Consider the following 23,301-nt stretch of genomic DNA (forward strand, 5'->3'; position numbering starts at 1 on the left):
TTGTTAGTTTTGCAGATTCTGCAATTTTAGAGGGAATTCAAAGCAACTTAATTTGATAAGACAGAAATGGCTTTAAAGGAAGGCTTCCACAGAAGCACCTTATCAGCAGGGTTTCATAGGAGAAAGACAACATTTAAAATAATCCCAGTGGGATAGGAATATAGATTCACTTCTCAGGCCCATCTGTGCTGAAAAAAAGCCCATGAGCTCTCTATAAAAGTACTGAAGAAAGAAACTACAAGCTTGAAAATGGTCTCTGTTTGAGATGCCCAGAAGAAGGAAAACTGAAATAATCTATCTGGCTTCAAACTGAAAATCTGAACAATGGAGATAGCTGAAAAAGATTAAAACTTAAAATCACAGTAGAATTCCTTAGACTACAAATCTTCGAGCAAGTTCAGTAAATTTCTGATGTGGAACGGTATGAAAGACAATTTAGTAGCTGTAAAATATTTTTAGGCCTCAAGTATAAAATACTTAGAATATAAAGCTGCAAGGATCACTAATCCTCAGAAAAATAAAACAGACTAGATAAAACCTAGGCAAGAACAAAATCACTAATACATAACAAAAATAAGTCAAAAAAGAAAGAACAGTTATTGGTCTGAAGTGCAGAAATAAGGCAGATGGGGATACTGAACAAACCTTGGAGTTTGGTCAGAGATAGAACATTAATCACAGTAATAAGAAACTTCCAGAGTAGAAGCTTAGAGAAGTCAAGCCAAAATAGATCCAAGACAGAGCTAGAGGGCAACTGTATTGCTTGTAAATATTAAAGGCATCTGGAGATAAAGGGAGAAGAAAGCAAGGAAAATAGTACAGAAGGCAACTGAGGTAAAAAAGAAACTAGAGCAGTAAGTGAAAATATGGAAAGACAATGAAAGTTGAGAAACAAACTCTGCAGGGACCATGGGGTGGGATAAATTCATTAGCAGTGAAAGAAAAGGCAGAGGCTTCCTCAAATGTCTTCAAGAACTGGCAGCAGATGTCATATTTCATAACTGCTTATAATCGGTATTATTCTACTGATAGTTTCTTTCAATATGCTGTTCCCATATTAAAAGAAAAAAAAAAATTACTTTTTCCAACTGTATGGCCTGTCAGGACTACCTTAACATCAGTATCCTTGGGTGGCAGCATATGAAAAAATCAAAGTCAAGTATACTGAGCATATACATATACCCACAATTTAGTAGATACACTGCACACAGGCAACAGGCAGGAAGCACACTGACACTGTTAATGAGATAGGAAGGATGACCATGATGCTCTTTCTACAGGAAAGGAGGATTTTGCCAGCCTGATGGACAAGTGGAGCAAAGAACAAAACCATGATTCTCACGCCTTTCTTATCAAAGTGCAAACTAAGCAAACTTTACATATTAAAAATCTCACACTGTAAGCCTGTGGAAAATGTATCACAAGCTTAAAGACATCCAGGCTATCCATTTAGTCACCACTGTACTGTTAACTACAGGAATGGGAACTAATGAGAACAGGAGGCCCTCCCCGAGTCTCAAAATCCCCATGCAATAATATATAAAGTCATCATAAAGACAAGAGAAAACTCAGTATGATACAGTGGAAGCTTTACTTATCGGAGATATTTTTCAGCTTACCACAGAAATAGACAGAGGTTCACAAGAAAACCAACAGCACACTGAAACTTATAATGAAACTCAATGAAGATATAATAGTTTCAGTAGAAGGTAACATAACATTTTGCCTTCAATAACAAATCTGACTACAACTTACATACAAAAACTTGCAGAGTAAAATATGACTGTAGACTAAAACCACTATCAACTTAGCCATACACAGGACAGAAACCAATGCCAAATGATGTATTGAAAAAAGTAACTTTTTTTATTAACATTTGGTCAAGCCCTAAAGATTTTTCCACTAATGTTCTGTTTTCAATCCAGCCATCCCTGTTCTGTATCTAGTTTAGGTATTACTAATAACATTTTATTTCTGCCTCAAAGACTCAATGGGTGCAGAGTAGCCTCAGTCAGCTTGTGGATCAGGATTAACAGAGACAACAGTAAGGATGACATTGTGTTGGGAATACATTACAAAACCACCTCCTGAGGATAAGGAATGGGGTGAAATCTTTCTGCAACTCAAAGTCTCTGAATCACAAACCCTGGTTCTTATGAGAAACCTTAACCTCCCTGAAATCCACTGGAAGGACAACACAGCAGGGCATAAGCAACTCAGGGAATTTTTGGAGAACAGAGGCAACTTATAGAGAATACATACTGGATGTGCCACCAATGGCAGCACACAGCTGTTCTCAAACAATGAAGAACTGTTTGGAGATGTGCCCACCAAAGGCAGCTTTGGCTATAGCAACAATAGAGTCAGGAAAGCCAAAGTTCACCTTGAATTGACACTTGCAAGGAATACTGAGGCCATCAGGAAGAGCTTCTGCTATGCTAGTTATGAAAGCTGAAATAAGAAAATGTGAGCCTGTTGCTGAATGAAGCAAGGAATGTAGTAAAGTATCTGAAGACAGAGGCCCCAACTTAAAAATAATCCAAAAATCTGAAAACCCACGCCACAACCTCTCAGTCTGAGGCATCAAAACCAGTCACGTGTAATGTTAAACTTGATAAAGGCATATTCTAGAGTTCTGTGGGCTAGGGATGTTAAGGATAACAGGAAGGGATTCTACAGGTACATAGCAAATAAAAGACAGACTAGGGACAACATAGGCCCCCTCAGGAAGCTCTCGGGAGAACTGGCTACACAGGATTTGGAGAAGGCTGAGGTTCTGAATGACTTCTTTGCCTCAGTCTTCACTGGCAAAGGCTCTGACCAAACCACCCAAGTCTTGGAAGGCAGATGCAGGGACTGTGAGAATGAAGACCTTGCACCCACTGTAGGAGAGGAACTGGTTCGAGACCATCTTAAAAATCTGAATGTGCAGAAGTCCATGGGTCCTGATGAAATCCAACCATGGGTCCTGAAGGAGCTGGCGAATAAAGCTGCTAAGCAACTGTCCATCATATTTGAGAAATCATGGCAGTCAGGTGAAGCTCCCGATGACTGGAAAAAGGGAAATATAACCCTCATTTTCAAGACCAGGAAAATGGATGACCCAGGGAATTACAGACCAGTCAGTCTCACCTCTGTGCCTGGCAAAATCTTGGAGCAGATTCTCTTGGAAGGCATGCTAAGGCACATGAAAAACAACAAGGTGCTTGGTGACAGCCAGCATGGCTTCAATAAGGGGAAATCCTGCCTGACCAATTTGGTGGCCTTCTATGATGAGGCTACAGAACTGATGGACAGGGGTAGAGCAGTTGATGTCATCTACCTGGACTTGTGCAAAGTGTTCAACATTGTCCTGCATGACATCCTTGTCTCTACATTGGAGAGACATCAATTTGATGGATGGACCACTCAGTGGATAAAGAACTGGCTGGATGGCCACACGCAAAGAGTTGTGGTCAATGGCTCAATGTCCGGCTGGAGACCAGTAACGAGTGATGTCCCTCAGGGATTGGTGTTGGGACCAGTCTTGTTCAACATCTTTGTCGGTGACATGGACAGTGGGATTGAGTGCGCCCTCAGCAAGTTTGCCGATGACACCAAGTTGTGTGGTTCGGTTGATAGGCTGGAGGGAAGGAATGCCATCCAGAGGGACCTTGACACACTTGTGAGGTGGGCTGATGCCAACCTCATGAAATTTAACCATGCCAAAGGTAAGGTCCGGCACCTGGGTCGGAGCAATCCCAGGTACAGCTACAGGTTGGGCAGAGAAGAGATTCAGAGCAGCCCTGTGGAGAAGGACTTGGGGGTGTTGATTGATGAGAAAATAAACACGAGCCGGGTTCAGTGTGCGCTTGCAGCCCAGAAAGCCAGCCGTACCCTGGGCTGCATCAAAAGGAGCGTGACCAGCAGGTCGAAGGAGGTGATCCTGCCCCTCTAGTCTGCTCTCAGGAGACCTCACCTGGAGTATTGTGTGCAGTTCTGGTGTCCTCAACATAAAAAGGACATGGAACTGTTGGAACAAGTCCAGAGAAGGGCCACGAGGGTAAGGGGTTGCAGCACCTCCCATATGAAGACATGCTTAGAAAACTGAGGCTGTTCAGCCTGGAGAAGAGAAGGCTGCGTGGAGACCTCGTAGCAGCCTTCCAGTATCTGAAGGGGGGCTATAGGGATGTTGGGGACGGACTCTTCATTAGCGACTGTAGTGATAGGACAAGGGGTAATGGGTTAAAACTTAAACAGGGGAAGTTTAGATTGGATATAAGGAGGAAGTTCTTTCCTGTCAGGGTGGTGAGGCACTGGAATGGGTTGCCCAGGGAGGTTGTGAATGCTCCATCCCTGGTAGTGTTCAAGGCCAGGTTGGACAAAGCCTTAGGTGGCATGGTTTAGTGTGAGGTGTCCCTGACCACGGCAGGGGGGGTGGAACTTGATGATCTTAAGGTCCTTTCCAACCCTATCTATTCTATGATTCTATGTGAAGTCAATATACCATTCACACGATTTTAAAACTCCCCACAGAATAAACTGAAAACATGTATAAACTAATTTTACCGAACTACAGTTTAAGTACAAATGGAGGAACATAAGGAAAAAATACAATGAGAAAGAGACAATGAGAAACAGAAGAGCCAAAGAAAGGTTTATGACACAAATTCGGAAGAGAACCCAACATTTATAACATTCCAACTGAAGCATTAAAACATATACATTCATGTGTGTTCACACACATGCAATTTTGCAGGGAGTATTTAAGTTTGGCAAATAAGTATTTTTAAAATGTCTTTCCTGCATCACCCGCAGCTCTGTTGTTCTTTTTCTAATTTATAAAGTACCTATTTCCTTTCAATGCATTGCTGCGTAGAGCTTAACCTGAAGAGGCTTCGTTTCACTTTTTTGTTCATTTCTGTTGACAGCACCGTCAGCTGGTTTTGCATTTGGGTGTTCTGAGAACATTCAGGATCTGAAGTGAACAGCAAATTCAAAGTGAAAACAACTGAGCCTTAACAGCACTGAATGCCATTTTCCCTATCCAGCTGGACTGGGAATTCAGATTACATCTAACTGATGTCAAACACCAAATTTGTAGAGAAGCTTCTTCTGCTCAGTGTTACAATGGGGTAAAAGCTTTCTTTTTATTCTTGTGTTTGTTTTTTTAATACTTGCCATAGATGTCTTGAAATTGTTCTCCTGCTTTGAGCAGACACAACTTCAAGAATAAGAAAGTAACCTCTGTATGAAAAAAAAAAATATTGAATTTTGTATTTAGAAAGCAATGGTGTGCTAAAAGCAGTACTTCTCTTTTCCTTTCTCCTCTGTATGCTCTTTATTGTTGTTAAATTGCTTGAAAAGGTGGCTGTAGTTAAACAATGGAGTTGATAGCTGCCTCACATGATGTTCTACTTTCATTACAATTACGTGACAAAAAAAAAAAAAACCCAAACAAAAAACAAACACTTCAAGATGTGAAACTTCTTTTCATAAGCATCACAGTGCATTTGTGGGGCCAGTAAGAATAAAGTAGATTTAATTGATTAAAACAAAAATCTCTTTATTCCACAGATTTACTACCTGTGTATTTTATTTAATTAATTGCTCTTTCAGATACAGTAAAATAAAACAAAAAAACCATCCACAGAACCCTTTTGAAGAATAACCAAAGCAGAAATGTAAGTACTCTCTCATACAAAAAAGCATTCAAATTAGACAGATTATACAAGATTAGGCAATGTATCGCAAAGAGCTCCTATTCTTCTTATGGCATGCAAAACATGAGTTGTCATGTAGCTGAACCAAAACCTTCCTTCCAGCTGATTCATACTTATGAAATCACAATCCACAGACACGTCTAGCCAACACATGCCTTAATTCTTGAATAAAAATCCTTTTTTTTTTTAAATGTATACTACCTCCAGCTATTGAATGAGGGAGTGGAGTTTCAAAGTTTCCCCAAACAAAGCTAACAATCTTTTCTAATTCGCTACTAGAGAATTTATGGGGAGATTTTATACTGCCAAATATTCTACACATTTATGTTATCTTGGCAAGGGAAAAGAAGTTCTCACATTCAAAAGGAATCTCCTACAGCAAATGTACTCAGGGACACAGACATTTTAAAGCCTTGTTTCTCCTAACTTCACCTTAAAAAAAGCCAGGGACGAAGGTTGGAAACCTATTTTTCTACGTAACAGGAAACACTGCAAGTTGCTGTGATAGCAAGGTTAAATAAAAAGTCAATACAGCCAAAGAAGAAGACTTATACCTATTACAAAATTTTATACAACTATACTTGTAATGCCTATGGCGTTACAAATCTTCAGTCTTAATAATACTGAAAAGTTGTCATTATTCCTGTACAGCTGATCTTTTCTGTATTCCTAAGAGATGCAAAGACACATCAAACAAGTTATAAGGCCAGCCTAGTCCACTGTCTCAAATTAAGTAACTTCACATTCAGTTCAATTGACTAAGCGGTTTCAAACCAGGCAGCTGAGAGCAGCTTGTAAATGACATGCAGCACCTGACAGAGGTAAAAGCGAATAAGCTTTACCAGCTCTACTAGCAAGGCATGATGTGTCCCCTTGAGTGTCCCTGTGCCATGCTGGCAGCAGCACTGCTGAGTAGCACACAGCAAAGGCACAAAGTGCTTTGAGACACAGTAAGTCTAGCTGGACTTCGCTGGCTCAGCTTCAGCACCACAACATCACAGACCCCCAAAGTCAAGAGGAGGGATACACAGCCCCAGAAAAGTTGCCTACTCGCGAAGGAAGGCCATGGACAGCAGGGAGGCAGATAAGAATATAAATATAGTGAGCATGAGCCTTGCTCAAGAGAGTCATACACACAAAAAAAAGTTACAAAAACCCATCATTTAACCTGTAAGGTTTCTGAAACCTTGCCTATCCTCAGAAACTGAGAATGCCAAAATACTTGTACCTTCTAGCACTTTTCAACATACATTGTATCAACAGCAAAAGGCCTGAGAGTAATTTGTGCACTCTAAATTGTTTGAATGAGCTTTCAGTAACTCAATGTTATAGTCTGAATTATTAAAGCCTGTACCCATAAATGCAAGCATGAACACAAAGGCTAACTAATGTTCCCACTAGTGTCCCACAGCGCACTGGCAACATTTCAAGGTCTCCCAGAAAGAGCAACCTCTAGCAGCTTCACTAACAACCAGCACATACACGCACAGGATGTGGCAACTAAAATGGTTACACATCCCAGACCTAACATTCATGCAGGGCAAAACTGCAGCAATTCAGGGTACACTTAACCAAGGCTAGCAGAGAAATGCTGCTGGTTTCTGGCTCCACTTCTCCCATTTAAACCATCTGTAACAGCCTAGTCTAATTATTTTTCCCCACAGGAAAAAAAAATAAAAAAATGCGACTGAGCTATAAAAAATCCTGACATAGGAAAAATCCAATGAAGTTTAGAATTAAGATCTCTATTAACAGAGAAAGTGGCTAGAGCTGGTAATTTATCCTTGGAAGAGGGGAAGGTCTCTGTGTTAGGGATGAAGAGAAAAGCTGGAAAAGATCAGCAGTTGACAGAAGAGCCTCCTAGGACCTAACTCAAGCCACTAGTTCATACAAAACATAAAGCAGGCTGTGCTTTAGGGGGGCAGAATGATCTTATAATAAGACAAACTACCCTCTTCCGGATTAAGAATTTCAGAGAAAGACTGTACTCACTGAAGTACAAGTCACTGTTACAAATACTTCACTGGTTTCCAGGACATTTTACTATTTTATTCAATATACTTCCATGGAACTGTCTCCATAACAGAACACCCAGAATATACTAAAACCACTGGTTTTCAGAGGAAAACAGAACTTATTTTTCATTTGCCACTGAATTTTTTCAATATATGGGCAACCCGTATCAGGGAAGTGTTATAAGTACTAGACTGATGGACAGTGGGATTGAGCGTGCCCTCAGCAAGTATGCCAATGACACCAAGCTGTGTGGTTTGGTTGATAGGCTGGAGGGAAGGAATGCCATCCAGAAGGACCCTGACACACTTGTGAGGTGGGCTGATGCCAACCTCATGAAGTTTAACCATGCCAAGTGCAAGGCCCTACACCTGGGTCGGAGCAATCCAAGGTACAGCTACAGGTTGGGCAGAGAAGAGATTCAGAGCAGCCCTGTGGAGAAGGACTTGGGGGTGTTGGTCAATGAGAAAATGAACATGAGCCAGGTTCAGTGTGCACTTGCAGCCCAGAAAGCCAACCGTATCCTGGGCTGCATCAAAACGAACGTGACCAGCAGGTCGAAGGAGGTGATCCTGCCCCTCTACTCTGCTCTCAGGAGACATCACCTGGAGTATTGTGTGCAGTCCTGGTGTCCTCAACGTAAAAAGGACATGGAACTGTTGGAACAAGTCCAGAGAAGGGCCACGAGGATGATCAGGGAACTGGAGCACCTCCCGTATGAAGAGAGGCTGAGAAAGTTGGGGCTGTTCAGCCTGGAGAAGAGAAGGCTGCATGGAGACCTCATAGCAGCCTTCCAGTATCTGAAGGGGGCCGATAGGGATGCTGGGGACGGACTCTTCATTAGCGACTGTAGTGACAGGACAAGGGGTAATGGGTTAAAACTTAAACAGGGGAAGTTTAGATTGGATATAAGGAAGAAATGAAGAAATTCTTTCCTGTCAAGGTGGTGAGGCACTGGAATGGGTTGCCCAGGAAGGTTGTGAATGCTCCATCCCTGGAGGTGTTCAAGACCAGGTTGGACAAAGCCTTGGGTGATACGGTTTAGTGTGAGGCTTCCCTGCCCATGGCAGGGGGGCTGGAACTAGATGATCTTAAGGTCCTTTCCAACCCTAATTACTCTATGATTCTATGATTCTATATTGGTGACAGAAAGACCCCCAAAAAATAATTTGGAAATAAAGATCAGACCCTTCAGAAATTTTCCAACAACTCTGCGTAAGATACCCAACCTCAGCAACCAGTCAGGAGCCTCAGGATAAAAGAGGGACTTCCAGCTTTTATTGCAACTTTGCAAACCAATGTTTCTTCATTGTATTTCACTGTTGAACAGTATATAATACTATTTTATTAGTATAAAACATTTATCTGCTTACTAGACATACACCTGAAAGATATGACTATTCCTGTAAATGGACAGAAATACTAGAAGATTGTTTTACAGAATCACAGAATCTTTAGTTTCAAGGGACCTCTTGAGATTGAGCCCAACCTCTGTGCTCAAGCACAGCCAAGTAGAGCAAGCTGCTCACAAATTTGTCCAGATGAGCTCTGAGCATCTCCTCAGATGGAGACTTTGCACCCTCTCTGGTTAACCTGTTCCACTGCTCAGCCACCCTCACAGTACAGGAGTGTCTCAGTATTCAGACGGAATTTCGGGCATTTCAATGCATGCTCATTGCCTTCTGTCCCATCCCTGGCACCACAGAGAAGAGTCTGGTCCCTGCTTTTTCATTCCCTCCCATAATTTACACACACTGGTAAGATTCCCCAAGCCTTCTCTTTTCCAGGCTAAACAACCCCCAGCTCTCTCAGCCTCTCCTCTTATGCCAGATGTTCCAGTTGCTTTGTCATTTTTATGGCTCTGCACTGGGCTCACTCCAGTTGCTGTATGCCTCCCTCATACTGGGGAGCCCAGGGCTAGACCCAGCACTCCAGGTAGGTCCTCACCAGTACCAAATTAGAGGGGAAGGATCACCTTCCTTGACCTGCTGGCAATGCTCTGCTTAATGCCCATTTCTGCGTCTTGTTGAAGTCCCTCTGAACAGCAGCACAACCATCTGGTGTATCAGCTATATCTCAGAGTTTTGTATCATCCCCACTATCAGCTTCTGGGTTACATTACCAGTGACTTGTCTCCAACTGGACTCAGCACCACTGATCACAATCCTCTTGGCCCAGCTGTTCAGCCAGTTTTCAGTCCACCTTATTTTCCACTTACCCAACCTGTACTTTGCTAGCTTATCTGTGAAAATGTTACAGGAGACAACATCAAAAGCCTTGCTAAAATAAAGATAAACAGCATCTGCAGCATTCTTCTTATTCACCAAGCAGTTCATCTCATCACAGAAGACTATTAGGTTGGTCAAGGATGATTTCCCCTTTGTAAATCAATGCTGACTACTCCAAATCACCTTCTTGTCCTCCATGTGTTTCCAGGAGGATTTTCTTCATCATCTTCCCAGCAACTGAGGTATGGCTGACCAACTTGCAGTTCCCCTAATCTTCTTTCTTGGAAACAGAAATGATATTGGCTCTCTTCCATTCCTCAGGAACCTCTTCCAGTCACCACAATCTTTCAAAGATAATTGAGAATGGTCTCATAATGACATCCAAGTAGCTTCCTCAGCATTTGCGGGTGCAAACCATCAGGTGCCACAGATTCATGTATGTCTAGTTTGAGTGCTCCCTAACCTGGTCCTCCTCCACCAAAGGTACATCTTCCTTGCTTGGCTTGTCCTCTGGTCTCAGGAGCATGAGATTCCTGAAGGCTAGTCTTATTGGTAAAAGGTGAAGCAAAAAGTTATTGAGTACCTTGAGCTTTTCCGTATCATTTGTTCCCATTCAGCAGCAGGCTCACATTTTCTTTAGTCTTCCTTTTGCTGTTTATGTATTTCTAAAATCCTTTCTTGCTGCCCTTCAGGTCCCTTGACAGATAACTCTAGGCCAGCCTTGGCTTTCTTAACTCCTATTCTTGCAGAATCAAACAGTAACTCTATATTCCCCTTGTGTTACCGATCCCTGATTCCAACTCATGTATGATTCCTTTTTATGTCATAGTTCAAAAAGGAGCTTTTTGTTCAACCATGCAGGTCTCCTCCTGCCCTTGCTTGCTTTCCTGTTTGTTGGGGTGGAACTTGGTTTTGGACATGGTGACCCTTGAATACCAACAAGCTCTCCTGGATCCCTCCTTTCTCCAGGGTTGAATCTCATAGGATTCTTCCAAGCAGATATCTTGAAGTCTGCTTTCCTGAAGTCCAGGTTTGTGATCCTGCTTTTTGACATGCTCCCTTCATTTAATATCCTAAACTACACCATCTCAGCTAAATAAGCCGATAACAATAATCATACTGTAGCTCCTCAAGTTGTTAGAGATTGCAATTCTTCTAAGAATTTACAGATTAATCTCTACTACCATTCAGTCTTTGTTTTCTGCAGTTCCTTATGTGAAAAGCAACAGATAATCACAAGTTCTGAACGTGACTTAGCCACTAACATAAATTCCAATGGAGACAGCTGCAAACAGCGTGCAGTCCAGCAGGATAAACCTAAAATCCACTGTCCAAATCAGCCATTAAATTTCTAAATTCAAAAAAAGAAAAAAAATCAAGCAAAAACATTTTACTGCTTTTTTGTGCTCTCCTTTTATTAACACAATGAGACTGCTCTTTTCTTGTACCATTAGAAACAACTGCACTGAAGTTCTTCCATGCTCAGAGACAGGCTACATACCCAAGTACTTTAAAAGCATCCAGTGAACAGCACTGATTAAGAAAAGACCTATATTTTCCTTTCTCTGACTCAGTTTTTCCAAAAATCCACAATCAGAACTTGATAGTCTCTTCACTGTAGAAAGCAAAATACTTGAAGTAACCAGCATAATCCTCTCACAGGAAATAAAGCCTTTGGGACAAGAAACCTCAGATAAAGCTCTATTACTCTGGTGATTTTGATAAACAAATACAAAATTCCATTACTATTAGCTGTTCACAAACTTTTAAAGTTATAGCTATTGGTCCATAAGAGATGATGGCCAAGATACTCCATAGAAGAAAACAGCCCTAACAAATAATACCCCTCAGGTCTGTTCTGGCTCCACTCACTCTTCCAAGAAGCCTATCCTAATAAGGTTGAGGAGCAAAGAATAAAACACAAAGGCAGCAGAACTGAACAAAAGTCTTACCTTCCCCCATAAAGTATTTGTTACTTTTTCAACATAATGAAGAAAAAACTTACACAAAACATGCACTGGATTATTTCTAAATCCAGTTTATTATCCTTGTCTACCTTCACATTCAATTATGTTCAACTCTTCAGTTTCCTTATTCCACATCAAAGGATACAGAAAAGTTCATTCTGCATCAAGAAATCTAGTTCCTCATCCTAACACCCAGCAGCACAATCACATGCTCTTTTGTTGCATAGTACTTCCAATGTACCTTTAAACTACCTCGCAATGAATATGCTCTGATGTCGCACCTCTGAATAGAAAGGAACAGAGTTTTCTTAAGGTCTTAACGGCTAAAAATTTATTTTATTTCTCTTCCACCATCTACACTGCAAACTGTAGTACCAAATTCCTAGAGCCTCTTTGTCTACAAATTGCTTTAAGAATGCACAAAATTTTTTTTCCTCACTTTACAAAAAGAATCAGAAATCCCACCCTGTTGTTCAAGCAATAATTTGGAACCATCACTTATTCCACAATAAGCTAATATAAGTAAGTCTTGAGCTGAAAGAGGTGTCATATTTGTTAACAAAATAATCATGTAAAAATGCAAACTCTGTATTTCATAACTCTCATTCATATTCTATAACACTACTCTTCAGAAACACTGTTGCTTAAGCCAAGCAATAATCTGCCATGTAGCAAGAACACAGAAATAGTTGAAATTTCAGTTATCTTCAAAATAAACTTGAGTTTTCAGGAAGAAATTAGTTTCTCCTCCCCTCCAATTCCTTAATATCTAAGAATCCTCTGCAGTTCTTTCATATTCAATACAACAGAATTGGCTGAAATATGGGTTCTTTCAGCAGGTATCACCCCACAATTGAAAGTAATCAACACTTGCCTGAGAAGCCAATATGATGTTTTCACTGACATAAGCCTCTTTCCAGGAAAAGGTCATATTAGTAGTGATAAAAAAAAGTTTTTCAAAATCCTAAGCACAGAGACCAACTTGATCTGTAACACCAAAAGAGAGGAGTCCTCTGCCTTTTCTCTTAGGGAAAGTTAGCCTGAAGACCTTATTCTGAGCATCAAGGCAATACTACACACAAAATTATCTTGGACTGCAAAATTGAATTCCTTTTAGTTCAGCGGTATGTTATTTGTCAAGTATCTTCAGGTTACAGAATTATTAAAATATTCTGAACACACACAAACCCACATATATTAGTGCTTCTTTCATTTCATTTTCTCAGCTTCTATAGAACATGGGCGTGGTTTGGGGTTTGTTTTTTGGTGTTTGGAGAGTGAGGGCTGTAGCATGGAGGCTTCAATGTCAGAAGAACTGGTCATGGCATTTTAACCTGGCCTCTTTCCAGGCTAATTATGTAATCACTAAACATTACCATCTTTATTACCTATCTAAACCTTTAAATACAAGATTAATTATTAATGCATTAATTATAAGTCTGCTTTTCTTTATGGGAAATGCACCTAATTCTGCTTACCTCTGTATGACAAAGTTCAGATTTCTTTTTCAACTAATTCACCTTTACCTCTTTCACCTTTCTAATATTTGACCAACACGAAATTCAACTGAGGCAAACAGTGGTTTGCTACATTATCTCAGGTTATTGAGTATTACAATAAAGCCTGAAGAAGAGTAAAGTATCATTCAAGGAAGAATTACAGGAAGAACCATTCAGAAGACTCAAGCAATTTACACAGGAGTTGTGAAATTTCCCAGGCTGTCCTGAACTTGGTGGTTTGTTTGTTTTTTTTTAATCAAGACTGAAGTGGTGATGGATCATCCAAAGAAAAAAAAACAATTTGACACACACTACTTCCTCACAATGCTGTGTCCAGGTATGACAGAACCAGCTCCATACCACATACTACAGTGCTATTATGACAACAGGAAAGTCTCCTTCAGACTATTCCACACATCATCTCTATAGCAGTACAATTTAAAACAAAGGACAAGAATCAAAGAAACCAAGAAACAAAAATCTCAATGTTGTCAAAACCAACTTTATAGTAAGAGAATATAATCTAGTATTGATCTTAAGAGGATTACTTATTTCTTCCAAAGTCAGAAATATTAGCAAAAAGGTCACAGATTCTTGTGCAAAGTGACTGGCAGCAATGCAGGCAACTCTCAAATCCACAAGTGACCTTGACCTTACAGTGACAAGCACTTAAAAAGGATAGTAGTTTTATCTGCTAAGTCTCTTCACACAGAATTACCATGGGCACTAAACATCACAGTACAGTGGTTTATTCAGTTCGTGAACATCATGAGTTTCTAATGCCTCACATTGCACCGCACACCTGAATGCTCTATTTAAATGCAACACTACTGGATTATAAAAAGCTTAAGGCACAACCTTAACATACATTTCAACGGCCCTCAGCATAGTGACAGCATTAAAACAAGGTAAATACTTCATCAAGCAAGTGCACTTTTGCAATGCAAGAAATTTTTGCGTTACAAAATTGTACTCACTTTCCAGCACTGATAGTAATGCACAATTTTCAGTTATAAAATAAATATTTAAAGATCAAATTATTTGCTTCATATACTTAGAAGGAATTATAGGCATTCATGTCTATATATGTGCTCAAAAGCATATAATCTCTGAATCCATTTTTTCACCTAAGACACATGTAATAAAAATACAATCAAAACTGGTTTTTATCTTGCTATGAAATTTCTCCTTACTTAACAAAACAAACAAGGAATGAGGAGAACAAACTCTTCTCAGGTACTAAAGAAGAGTAAGCTACCATTAGTCTGAAACAGAATACATTATTAGCAAGAAGACTTGCAATGATAGTTGTAATCTTTCAGAACTTTTTCCCACAAGTTATTTTAAAAACATCCCTTCTTAAAAATAAGTCTTAGTTAAAAGACTCACGTGTATACTCCTCTCAACACATAAAAGCAGATAAAACAAAATTATACCAGGAAGAGGTGTATTACCTAGATCTTTCCAGTAAAAGAAACAAAACCAAAAAACAAACCACTATTATTTGGAGAAAGCATTTTAAGAAAAGGTCATGTTTGAATAACTTTCATGCTTGCATACTTTAAGAAAACATTTAGATAACCTTTATATTACTTAACTCAGAGAAAATTAAATACTTGTTGAATAATAATGTCAGTAACTTTCATTTATGTACACTTACTGCAATCTCTCTACAGGCCGACATGGATATTCCTGTACCTTCAATTTGTTTCAGTGCATACTCCTTTTCATCTTTTCTGTAAAAAAAATAAAAAAATAAAAATTTTTAGCTCCGACATATGACAATAATCAATAAAAGTTTAATGATTTATTTCAATTTGGTCTGGATCACAAAGCTAAAAAGCCAATTTGTTTTTACACATAAATTACATATTATTAAAAGCAAGTTTCCTTTTAACACACACTTCAGAAATTCCAAACAAACATAAAGAAACTTTGTTAACCTACAGCCATTTCTTTCTGAAAGCATACAGATAACTACAAATATGTCTACAAAGAACAGTTTTCCTGAAATTCCAGGATACTGTCTACTACCATGAAAAAGCCATGCAGCAGTATCCCATGCCTGGAAGAATCTCCTAGAAATACCCAGGAACCACAAGGTTCTTACTTTTGCAAGCCACTGTCAATCCACGTTTACTTCTGAAATACTATTCTTTTAAATGAACTATACTTACTATATAAGCACTGGCTACTGACAGACCCCTTCAAGGCATATGAAACTGTGTGCTCTGAAGTACAAAGCTGGAGAGCATGATAACGTTCAACATGAACATTACTACTACCCTATTAAATAATCACAGTTTGAAGTGATTTAGAGAAAAGACCAACAGAACATGAAAATTAAGTAGTATCTTGAAGCCCTTGCAATACAATGTAACCAGCTTACTGCTTACAGTACAGTTTTGCAGGATTCACCTGTCATCAATAGATGTTAAGCACCAATACCCACAGCGCTGATGCACTCGCCAATTACCAGCAAACAAACCACAAGCCCCCATCCAAATTCCATACGGCATTTCTGGTAGACTTCAGTTTCCCCTTCTACTAGTCCCAAGCCATTTTGGTTTGCTACATTGAAAAGTTACCTTGAATTCCTTTCAGCCACGACAGGTTTTAATTTTAAGCCTGCATCCTGCGCAACACCAGTCTCTTTTCCCACCCTCTTCCAGACCCCCAAAACTCTGAAATTCACTGGATGTGAAGTGGCTGAATGGAGGAATGTGGGGAGAGGATGAGATCAACCAGAAATTATAGTTGTCCACATGTTTTAGTGACTACAGGTGATCATTATTCCCAATAATTTTCAGTAGCAACTAAACCCACAAAGCATACCTATAGTTAACATCATGCTTGGCTCTGATTTTGCACTATGTATTTTGAAGCAAAAAAAAAAACAAGAAAACTTCCAGAAGTATCCTGACTACACATGAAAACTCAGTGCACTGCAACTTTTGCAAAAAGTAAACCCACCTCTGAAGAAGTAGGAGTCACTCAGCAGCTGTTCCAACTATGAAATCCAAGTTCTGGGGCTTATTCCTCTATGCTAATTAGAATGAAGCAGTTTCATACTGCAGTATTTTAAGCATATAACTCCTGAATCTGTACTGAGGCAGAGGGGGCTACCACCCAAAACTTTTCAAAGGCAAAAGAAAGCCAAAGAAGTTACCATCACTAAAATGAGGCCAAATACTGCATTAACACCTTACCAGAGTAGTTCAACAAGTACACTTTCACGAGTAAATTCAGAAGCATACGTGTCAGCTTCCCAAGCAGAAGGATTCACAAGAATCTACTGATACAGTGATTTGGATTCCTTCTTTGCTCCCCACTGGGCTGCCCTGTATTTTCATGAATTAGTCATTTAAAAGAACTTGGCTCAAGATATGGATGCAGAACCAAAACGCATGTAACTTTTCAGGTAATCAGTTCATACCTTATCTCATAGAAACTGGTTTTATTTTATTAATCATTTCAAATGTTAAGGAGTAAATAATAAATGCCCATCTTCTCTCATACACTGTTCTGCTATCTATCTATGCAGAAGCCTGTAAACTGCAAAGTATTAACTCCATAATTTGGATCGCTTACTGAGACTGTGAAGACAAAATTACACTGTCTGCAGAACCAAAACCAACTCTGGACATTTAAAATTGGTCATGGATTTTAAACTGCAGTCATGCTTAAAACAACATGGTACAACGCAATCCCACACATACCATCTTGAATCCCCCAACAAGGTAGTCACTACAGCACTGTAGTATACCCTTTCTTTTAGCATGCCTATTTAACCCAGCACACCACCCCACTAATACAGCTACCCTTGAACTAGTTCTACAGATGCAAGCATTGCATTCAGTTACTCAGCCCTTCACTTTACTCAGACTTTCACACACTAAAGGTCACTTCAGAGGCTGAGCATGCCATTTGGCACACACTGCTTTCAAAAGTACTGCTTAACACCCCTGTCACTGCAAGTCTGTCATCACTTAACAGCCAGCCACTCTACACAGGATTTTAAGATACAAACAAGAAATTATGAAAGATGCTTAAAAAAAAAAATAAACAATCCAGCGACTTAAGGTATAACAGCACGGAAGGGGGAGGAGGGAAGATAATCTTAGAGCTGCACACAAGATACTTCTAGGACACTGGGGTTTATGAACAATGAGTGAAAATGGGGATAACGAAATACCTGAAGTAAATGAGTATCAAAGATAAAGAACTCCAAAGTTGCCATATTCTAGATCTCTCAAATTTTTTTTTTTTTCCTCTAACAGCTTCGGAATCATAAACATAGCCTCCTTTAAATACATAAATACCATTTACTTGCTTTGGCAGAAATGCAAGTCTATATGAGTACTTTTCCAAAGTTAACTGTTCTTACTATGCAAATATAATAGCTGTTTAAAGTACTTTCCAGAAGATTTTCACCAAGTGGTATTTCAACTACAAATATTTCCTACTTAACAGTAATCTCAAGATAATTTGAGAAAGAAAGAAAAAATACATTTAAAATTTCAATGCCAATGGAATCTGATGAAATACACCATTTTATTGAGTAACCTGAATTGTATTAAATTGCCAAAGGAGAAAAGAAGAAATAGGCACTCTACTTACACTTGTAAAAATTCAATAAATAACGTCAAATGGTGTGTGTGATAGGTAAGTATACTATTTAACTCCCTGAAGACCTATGCTCTTGTGAAACACTTGAGGCAGGGGAAAGTATTTCAACTTCATGTCAAATATACAGAAAAACTCCAGTAAACTCTGAACACATTTCAAGAACTTGTACAGATTATATACACAGCAGGAAAGTTCTCATAGAAGCCTTTTCCGACAGATCCTATAGCAGTACATTTTTCACTAGAGAGCAGAGCAAGCATGATCATGTTTAAAAACCAAACCCAAACAACAACAAACTACACAGCTCGGGTATGAGGCAAAAGACAATGCTAGGGATATCCAAGGAGAATCAAGGTTTGTATCCATAATCACTTTCATCTGGTCCACAGAAATACTGTCTTTGGAGCAGGCCAACTAACTTGAAGGTCCTGTTGTTGGGGGTTTGCCTGAGGGCATGGAGCAAGAGGCATAGACCAAGGTTTAATCACAGAATCATAGAATAGTTAGGGTTGGAAAGGACCTTAAGATCAGCTAGTTCCAACCCCCCTGCCATGGGCAGGGACACCTCACACTAGACCATGCTGCCCAAAGCTCTGTCCAACCTGGCCTTGAACACTGCCAGGGTAATCAAGCAAGTTCTATTAAACAGTCAGCCCAAGCTAACGGTGGCAATGTGCTCACTGAATCTGAGATGAAAAACACAGCAAAACAGAATTGAAAGGGAACACTATTCCTTAAGAGGCTGTGACTTCACAAACTTTATTAAACCTTTTCAAAATCATGCAGAAGAATCTGCCTGATAAAACAAGTACCATGTCACACCACCACCAGGTTTCCCCACACTTCCAGTTCACTTATACAAAACTAGGGGTAAAGATTAAAATCAACATTGTTTCCAGTTCCAGAAGCATTATAATTCATGCTATTTTAAGAGGGACTTACTTCTTACAAAAAAATTAAAGTGCTGATATGAGATATCCCCACCCTGAAAACTACCTGATTCTCTAATTTAGATTGACATAGGCAGCATCCAAATGGAAGGCTCCTCATGCCTACCAGCAGTAGCTGAGAACATCCTTCTGTTATAAAAAAAAACATACCAGTGTAAGGCTGTAACTTGGTCTTTGAAATGAATCTTTTCTCCCTCACCAATAAATATTCCATTGTGCAATACTTCAGGTTAATGTTAACATTTTAATTTGTACTGTGCAAAGGAAATTTCTGTCCTCTAGCCCCCAAAAAAATTTAACTCAGCTGGCTTATGTCCTACTGCAGTAATCAATGCAGAAAACAAAAATATGATTATTTCTTGTTCTGGATAACGCTTTCAGCTTCCATTTTCCAAATGCTTTGGAAAGAACAAATGTCCTGGGTTCAGCAGTAGCAGTCATTTTTATCCTTCTTGGTAGCTGGTACAGTGCTGTGTTTTGACTTTCAGCCTGGGAACAGAGCTGATAACAATGATGTTTTGGTCTGGCCAAGGACTTTGTGAGCCTCATGCTCTGACAGAGAGGAGGGGAAGCCAGGAGGAAGCAGAGACAGGACACCTGACCCAAACTGACCAAAGAGGTATTCCATACCACAGTACGTCATGCCCAGGATGTAACTGAGAGTGACCTGGAAGGGTTGGGAGTCTGCAGGGTTGGAGGAGGTATCAGCCAGTGCTTGGTTGGGCTGGGGGTCAAGTTATCAGTCAGCTGGTGGTGAGGTATTGTATTCTCTTCCCTTGTTATTTCCTTTATCATTATTATTATTGGTGGTAGCAGTAGTGATTTGTGTTATACCTTAGTTACTAAACTGTTCTTATCTCAACCTGTGGGAGTTGCATTCTTTTTGATTCTCCTCTCCGTCCCTCTGGGAGTAGGGGGAGGGAAAAAAGGAGGGGAGTGAGTGAATGAGCTGTCTGGCTGGGTTTAAACCACGAGAACAAAGTAACAAATTCACTTTAGAAAATTCAGAAGATTTTGAATAATTAAAACCTTTCAAAGGAGTTAAAATGTCTTAACTATTGCAATTGCACTTCAGAGTGCTCCCATCATATGAGAAACTACTTTATAAACAAGCCGATGGAAAACTAGAAACAACTTGCCCAGCACCATAAGAAGGAGGATTTGCAAATAGTGCATGGTTCAAACTATTGTTTTATCCCTATTATCCAAATTTTAAAACTTTTAATGATAGTCCTCTTGAATTCACAGATATTTTAACACACATCCCAAATTCAGAATTATTTATGTATCTCAAGGAACTGGCTTGAAAGACTGCAATCACACTGAAGCTACATCTGTAGCACATCAGTTAATATAGATATTAACATTACAGTATAAACTTTGTCAAGTGCACACTACCATAAATAATGATTAAAGTGCATGTTTTCTTATACAAATGAAGTGCATCATAAATGCATTCCAACACCTAGACAGAAAAAAGTAACAGAAAGCAACAATTCACTCTTATAAGCAACACTAACAGAATTTAAACATTTGTGACTTCGTAGGAGAGAGCCTGGGAACACTGAGCTCAGTGTCCTTCAAACACAGTGGAAGGACAGCATTCATACAGGTATCTTGTTATGCTCTAACCGCTTTGTTTCATTGCTTCCATGAAGCATGAAGTTAATCACAGCAGGAGATCAAGAACAAGAAGTACAAACTATTCCCCATGCCGCCTCTCCCCTCACCCACCCCCCCCCACCCCCCCAAAAAAAGGCAAAAAGATGACACTGAAGTGCTCCTAGAAGTTAACTGAAAAACTCACCATGGTATTTGAAACATGGCAGCAAAGCCGCTAAACTGATCACATTGAACACTGATTAATTTATGCAAGTTGCTCACAGATTTAATTCTACATATAGCACATAGCCACAGCCCTTTACAAAGGCAGTATTACCAGAAGAAGTGTCTATGAATGACTGGGAAAACAGACCTAAATCCTTCCCCAAAAAGTGATGAGTTCCTATGCTTTAGTGTATTTTATGCATATAGAAATAGCCACTAAGCCCAACGAATTACAAGATCAAAAAAATCCAGACATGGCGTCACTAGGGTACATGTTCTTCAACAGACTAGGAAAGTAATTTTATCATTATCCTCAAACCATATCAAGCCTTATCCAGCCAGCAGTTCACCCAGCTCCTTTCCATCCCTGCAGCAACCAGTCACAAATGACAGAAGCTGGGAATCTACAAGTTGATCTTAACTTATTTCTAGAAAACTGTACACATGCTGAATTTCAATGCATATATATTAGTTCATTTTGAGAGGCTACATAGGAAACTCAAAATGTGAAACAGTAAGTACAGTAAGCAGAAATCTAAAAATCTATGACCACTTCAGCCCTTTAAAAGGTTTGTCTTTCTTCACCTTCAAGGGCAGCAGTATGCTGCTCTGCTAAAAAATTTCACAGCAGCTACAAGTTGTTCCTACAGCCCAGTCCCAGACAAGTTCAATATGACATGGATACCCAAGTTACATTTGGCTGGTTTTGGCATGAAAAGAATGGATGAAACTAGAAGACTTTTACCTCATTCTGCTATGGTGAAACCATGTCCATGGACATTGTGTTACAAACAGAAAAGCACACATGTGTAGGGCACAGGAAGGGACTCCTCATACAGAAAGACATGTTTGTCATGTCATCTGCTCAAACCTGGGCCTGGACTTTCCTCTTAGGAAGCCAACCTCCCTAGCAGGCAATGACTATACAATCTTTAAAAGTTGAGTTTTCATCTTGTCTGAAACAACACCTAAAAGTAAACCTGGGGAGTGGGATCAAGGCAGCAAATCAAATAGGCCAGTCTTTACTATGCAATATGAAAAGAGCTGGAGTGAAATGAGAATCTCCAAGGCTGATCCAGGTACACACAAGAAAAACACCCTATGCAATGAAAACAATATGCTACATTTCATACTGCGTTTCTGAATCTTTTGTCTCACAAAGTCCTTATAATCTCCATTTTCAAAAAGGGCCCTGACTGCTACACAGCTCATTGGTGTCATTGCCTGACGATACCCACTAAACTCTGCTAGGTCCCCCTTCAAAAGACCCACGTGACACCAGCTATCTCAGCATATACATACAGTAACACAAGAAGGCAGCACTTTACCTTCCATTACATCCAAGACTTCAGGTTCACACTTTAAGCCCTTCTGGAATGTCTGAACACAGTAGTAATAAAAGACAAGTTTGTGTCATCTTAAATGTTACTCTTCCCAAAATGCACTGAACACCACACATAGTTTCCTTCTCCATTTTCCGATAATGTTATGCACTTGCCAACATCAGGTACTTGCATAAATGTATGCCCAAAAGAAGGCTAACTCAGGACTCATAATCTGGGAATTTTTAAAAGTGATTTTTTTGTTGTTGGTGGTGGTTTAAAAATAAAAACCTCCAATTAAAAAGGAGAACATTTGGTTGGTTGAAATTAACATGCTAAAATTAAGTCTGCCAGAGACATTCAAATATAGAGCAACTGATTACAACAATCAGCCTTTTCTTAAAAATATCTGACTTCCATTACGCATGTTATAAAAAACATGCAGCACAGCAGCTACACAGAGTTTAGTCTGCTGGAAAATCTGGCATGTTCCAGCCATATAAAGGAGATCATATTAAGAGTAACACTGGCATCAGATTATGAATAGACTGACAGTGTTATCACAGTATATTTAAAAGTGAACTATACTCAAATTTTGTTCTATTATCTATAGGATATCCCCAGATGTACCTTTAAAAGCCACTGCTGATATGAGTACCCTTCTGTTTGTTTATTCCTCTGTAAACCAGTCTATGAACAGAAGGAAATGTGTATGTTAAAGAACAGACAAGTTCTTCAAGTGATGCTAAGCTACTGGCCATTAAACACATTCATATTGTATGCTTCCACAGTCTCAGAAAAGATGATAAATACTTTTAAAACGCCATCCAATCTTTACTTATCATAGGTGATGTGTTCTTTCTGTACAAGATGACAGCTGATTAATAAGACAAAACTGTGAATCTGAGCTAAGATTTTCTATTATTAAAAGAAAAATCTACCCAGCTATAATTTCAATAGATTGGGAGTGGGAAGTATAGGTCTCTTAATAGCGACACAAGGAGATTGGAACTGTTCCAGAACCATTACAAACAACCTAGCTATGTCCTCTTCCATCTTTCCAGTAGTTTCTAATTCAGAAAATTAAAAGCAAATCTTTGTAGCATAGATACCTTCTGCTAGCAACAGTTTCAGACTATTGCACAGTCACAACCACAGATTTTT

At 39.4% G+C, this 23,301-nt stretch overlaps 1 protein-coding gene across 2 annotated transcripts in view; it reads right to left on the minus strand.

The window, feature by feature from the left end:
• CDK19 (cyclin dependent kinase 19) overlaps window positions 1–23,301 on the minus strand; it is a 128,757-nt gene that overhangs the window by 92,618 nt on the left and 12,838 nt on the right. The window contains exons 1-2 of one of the 2 annotated variants that reach the window (XM_057413226.1): window positions 15,444–15,466; window positions 15,070–15,145 (exon numbers count right to left, since the gene is read on the minus strand). In XM_057413226.1, the coding sequence (XP_057269209.1) occupies window positions 15,070–15,093 (24 nt within the window). In that variant the 5' untranslated portion in view covers window positions 15,094–15,145; window positions 15,444–15,466. Of the gene's footprint in view, window positions 1–15,069; window positions 15,146–15,443; window positions 15,467–23,301 lie in introns of those variants that run through there. The other variant, XM_057413225.1, reaches the window with a different exon arrangement.

The sequence above is a fragment of the Pezoporus wallicus genome, unplaced genomic scaffold (genome assembly GCF_028554395.1).
Source record: "Pezoporus wallicus isolate ANWC-B61680 ecotype Strahan unplaced genomic scaffold, APGP_CSIRO_Pwel_v1 contig_7505, whole genome shotgun sequence".
Taxonomy (NCBI): Eukaryota; Metazoa; Chordata; class Aves; order Psittaciformes; family Psittacidae; genus Pezoporus; species Pezoporus wallicus.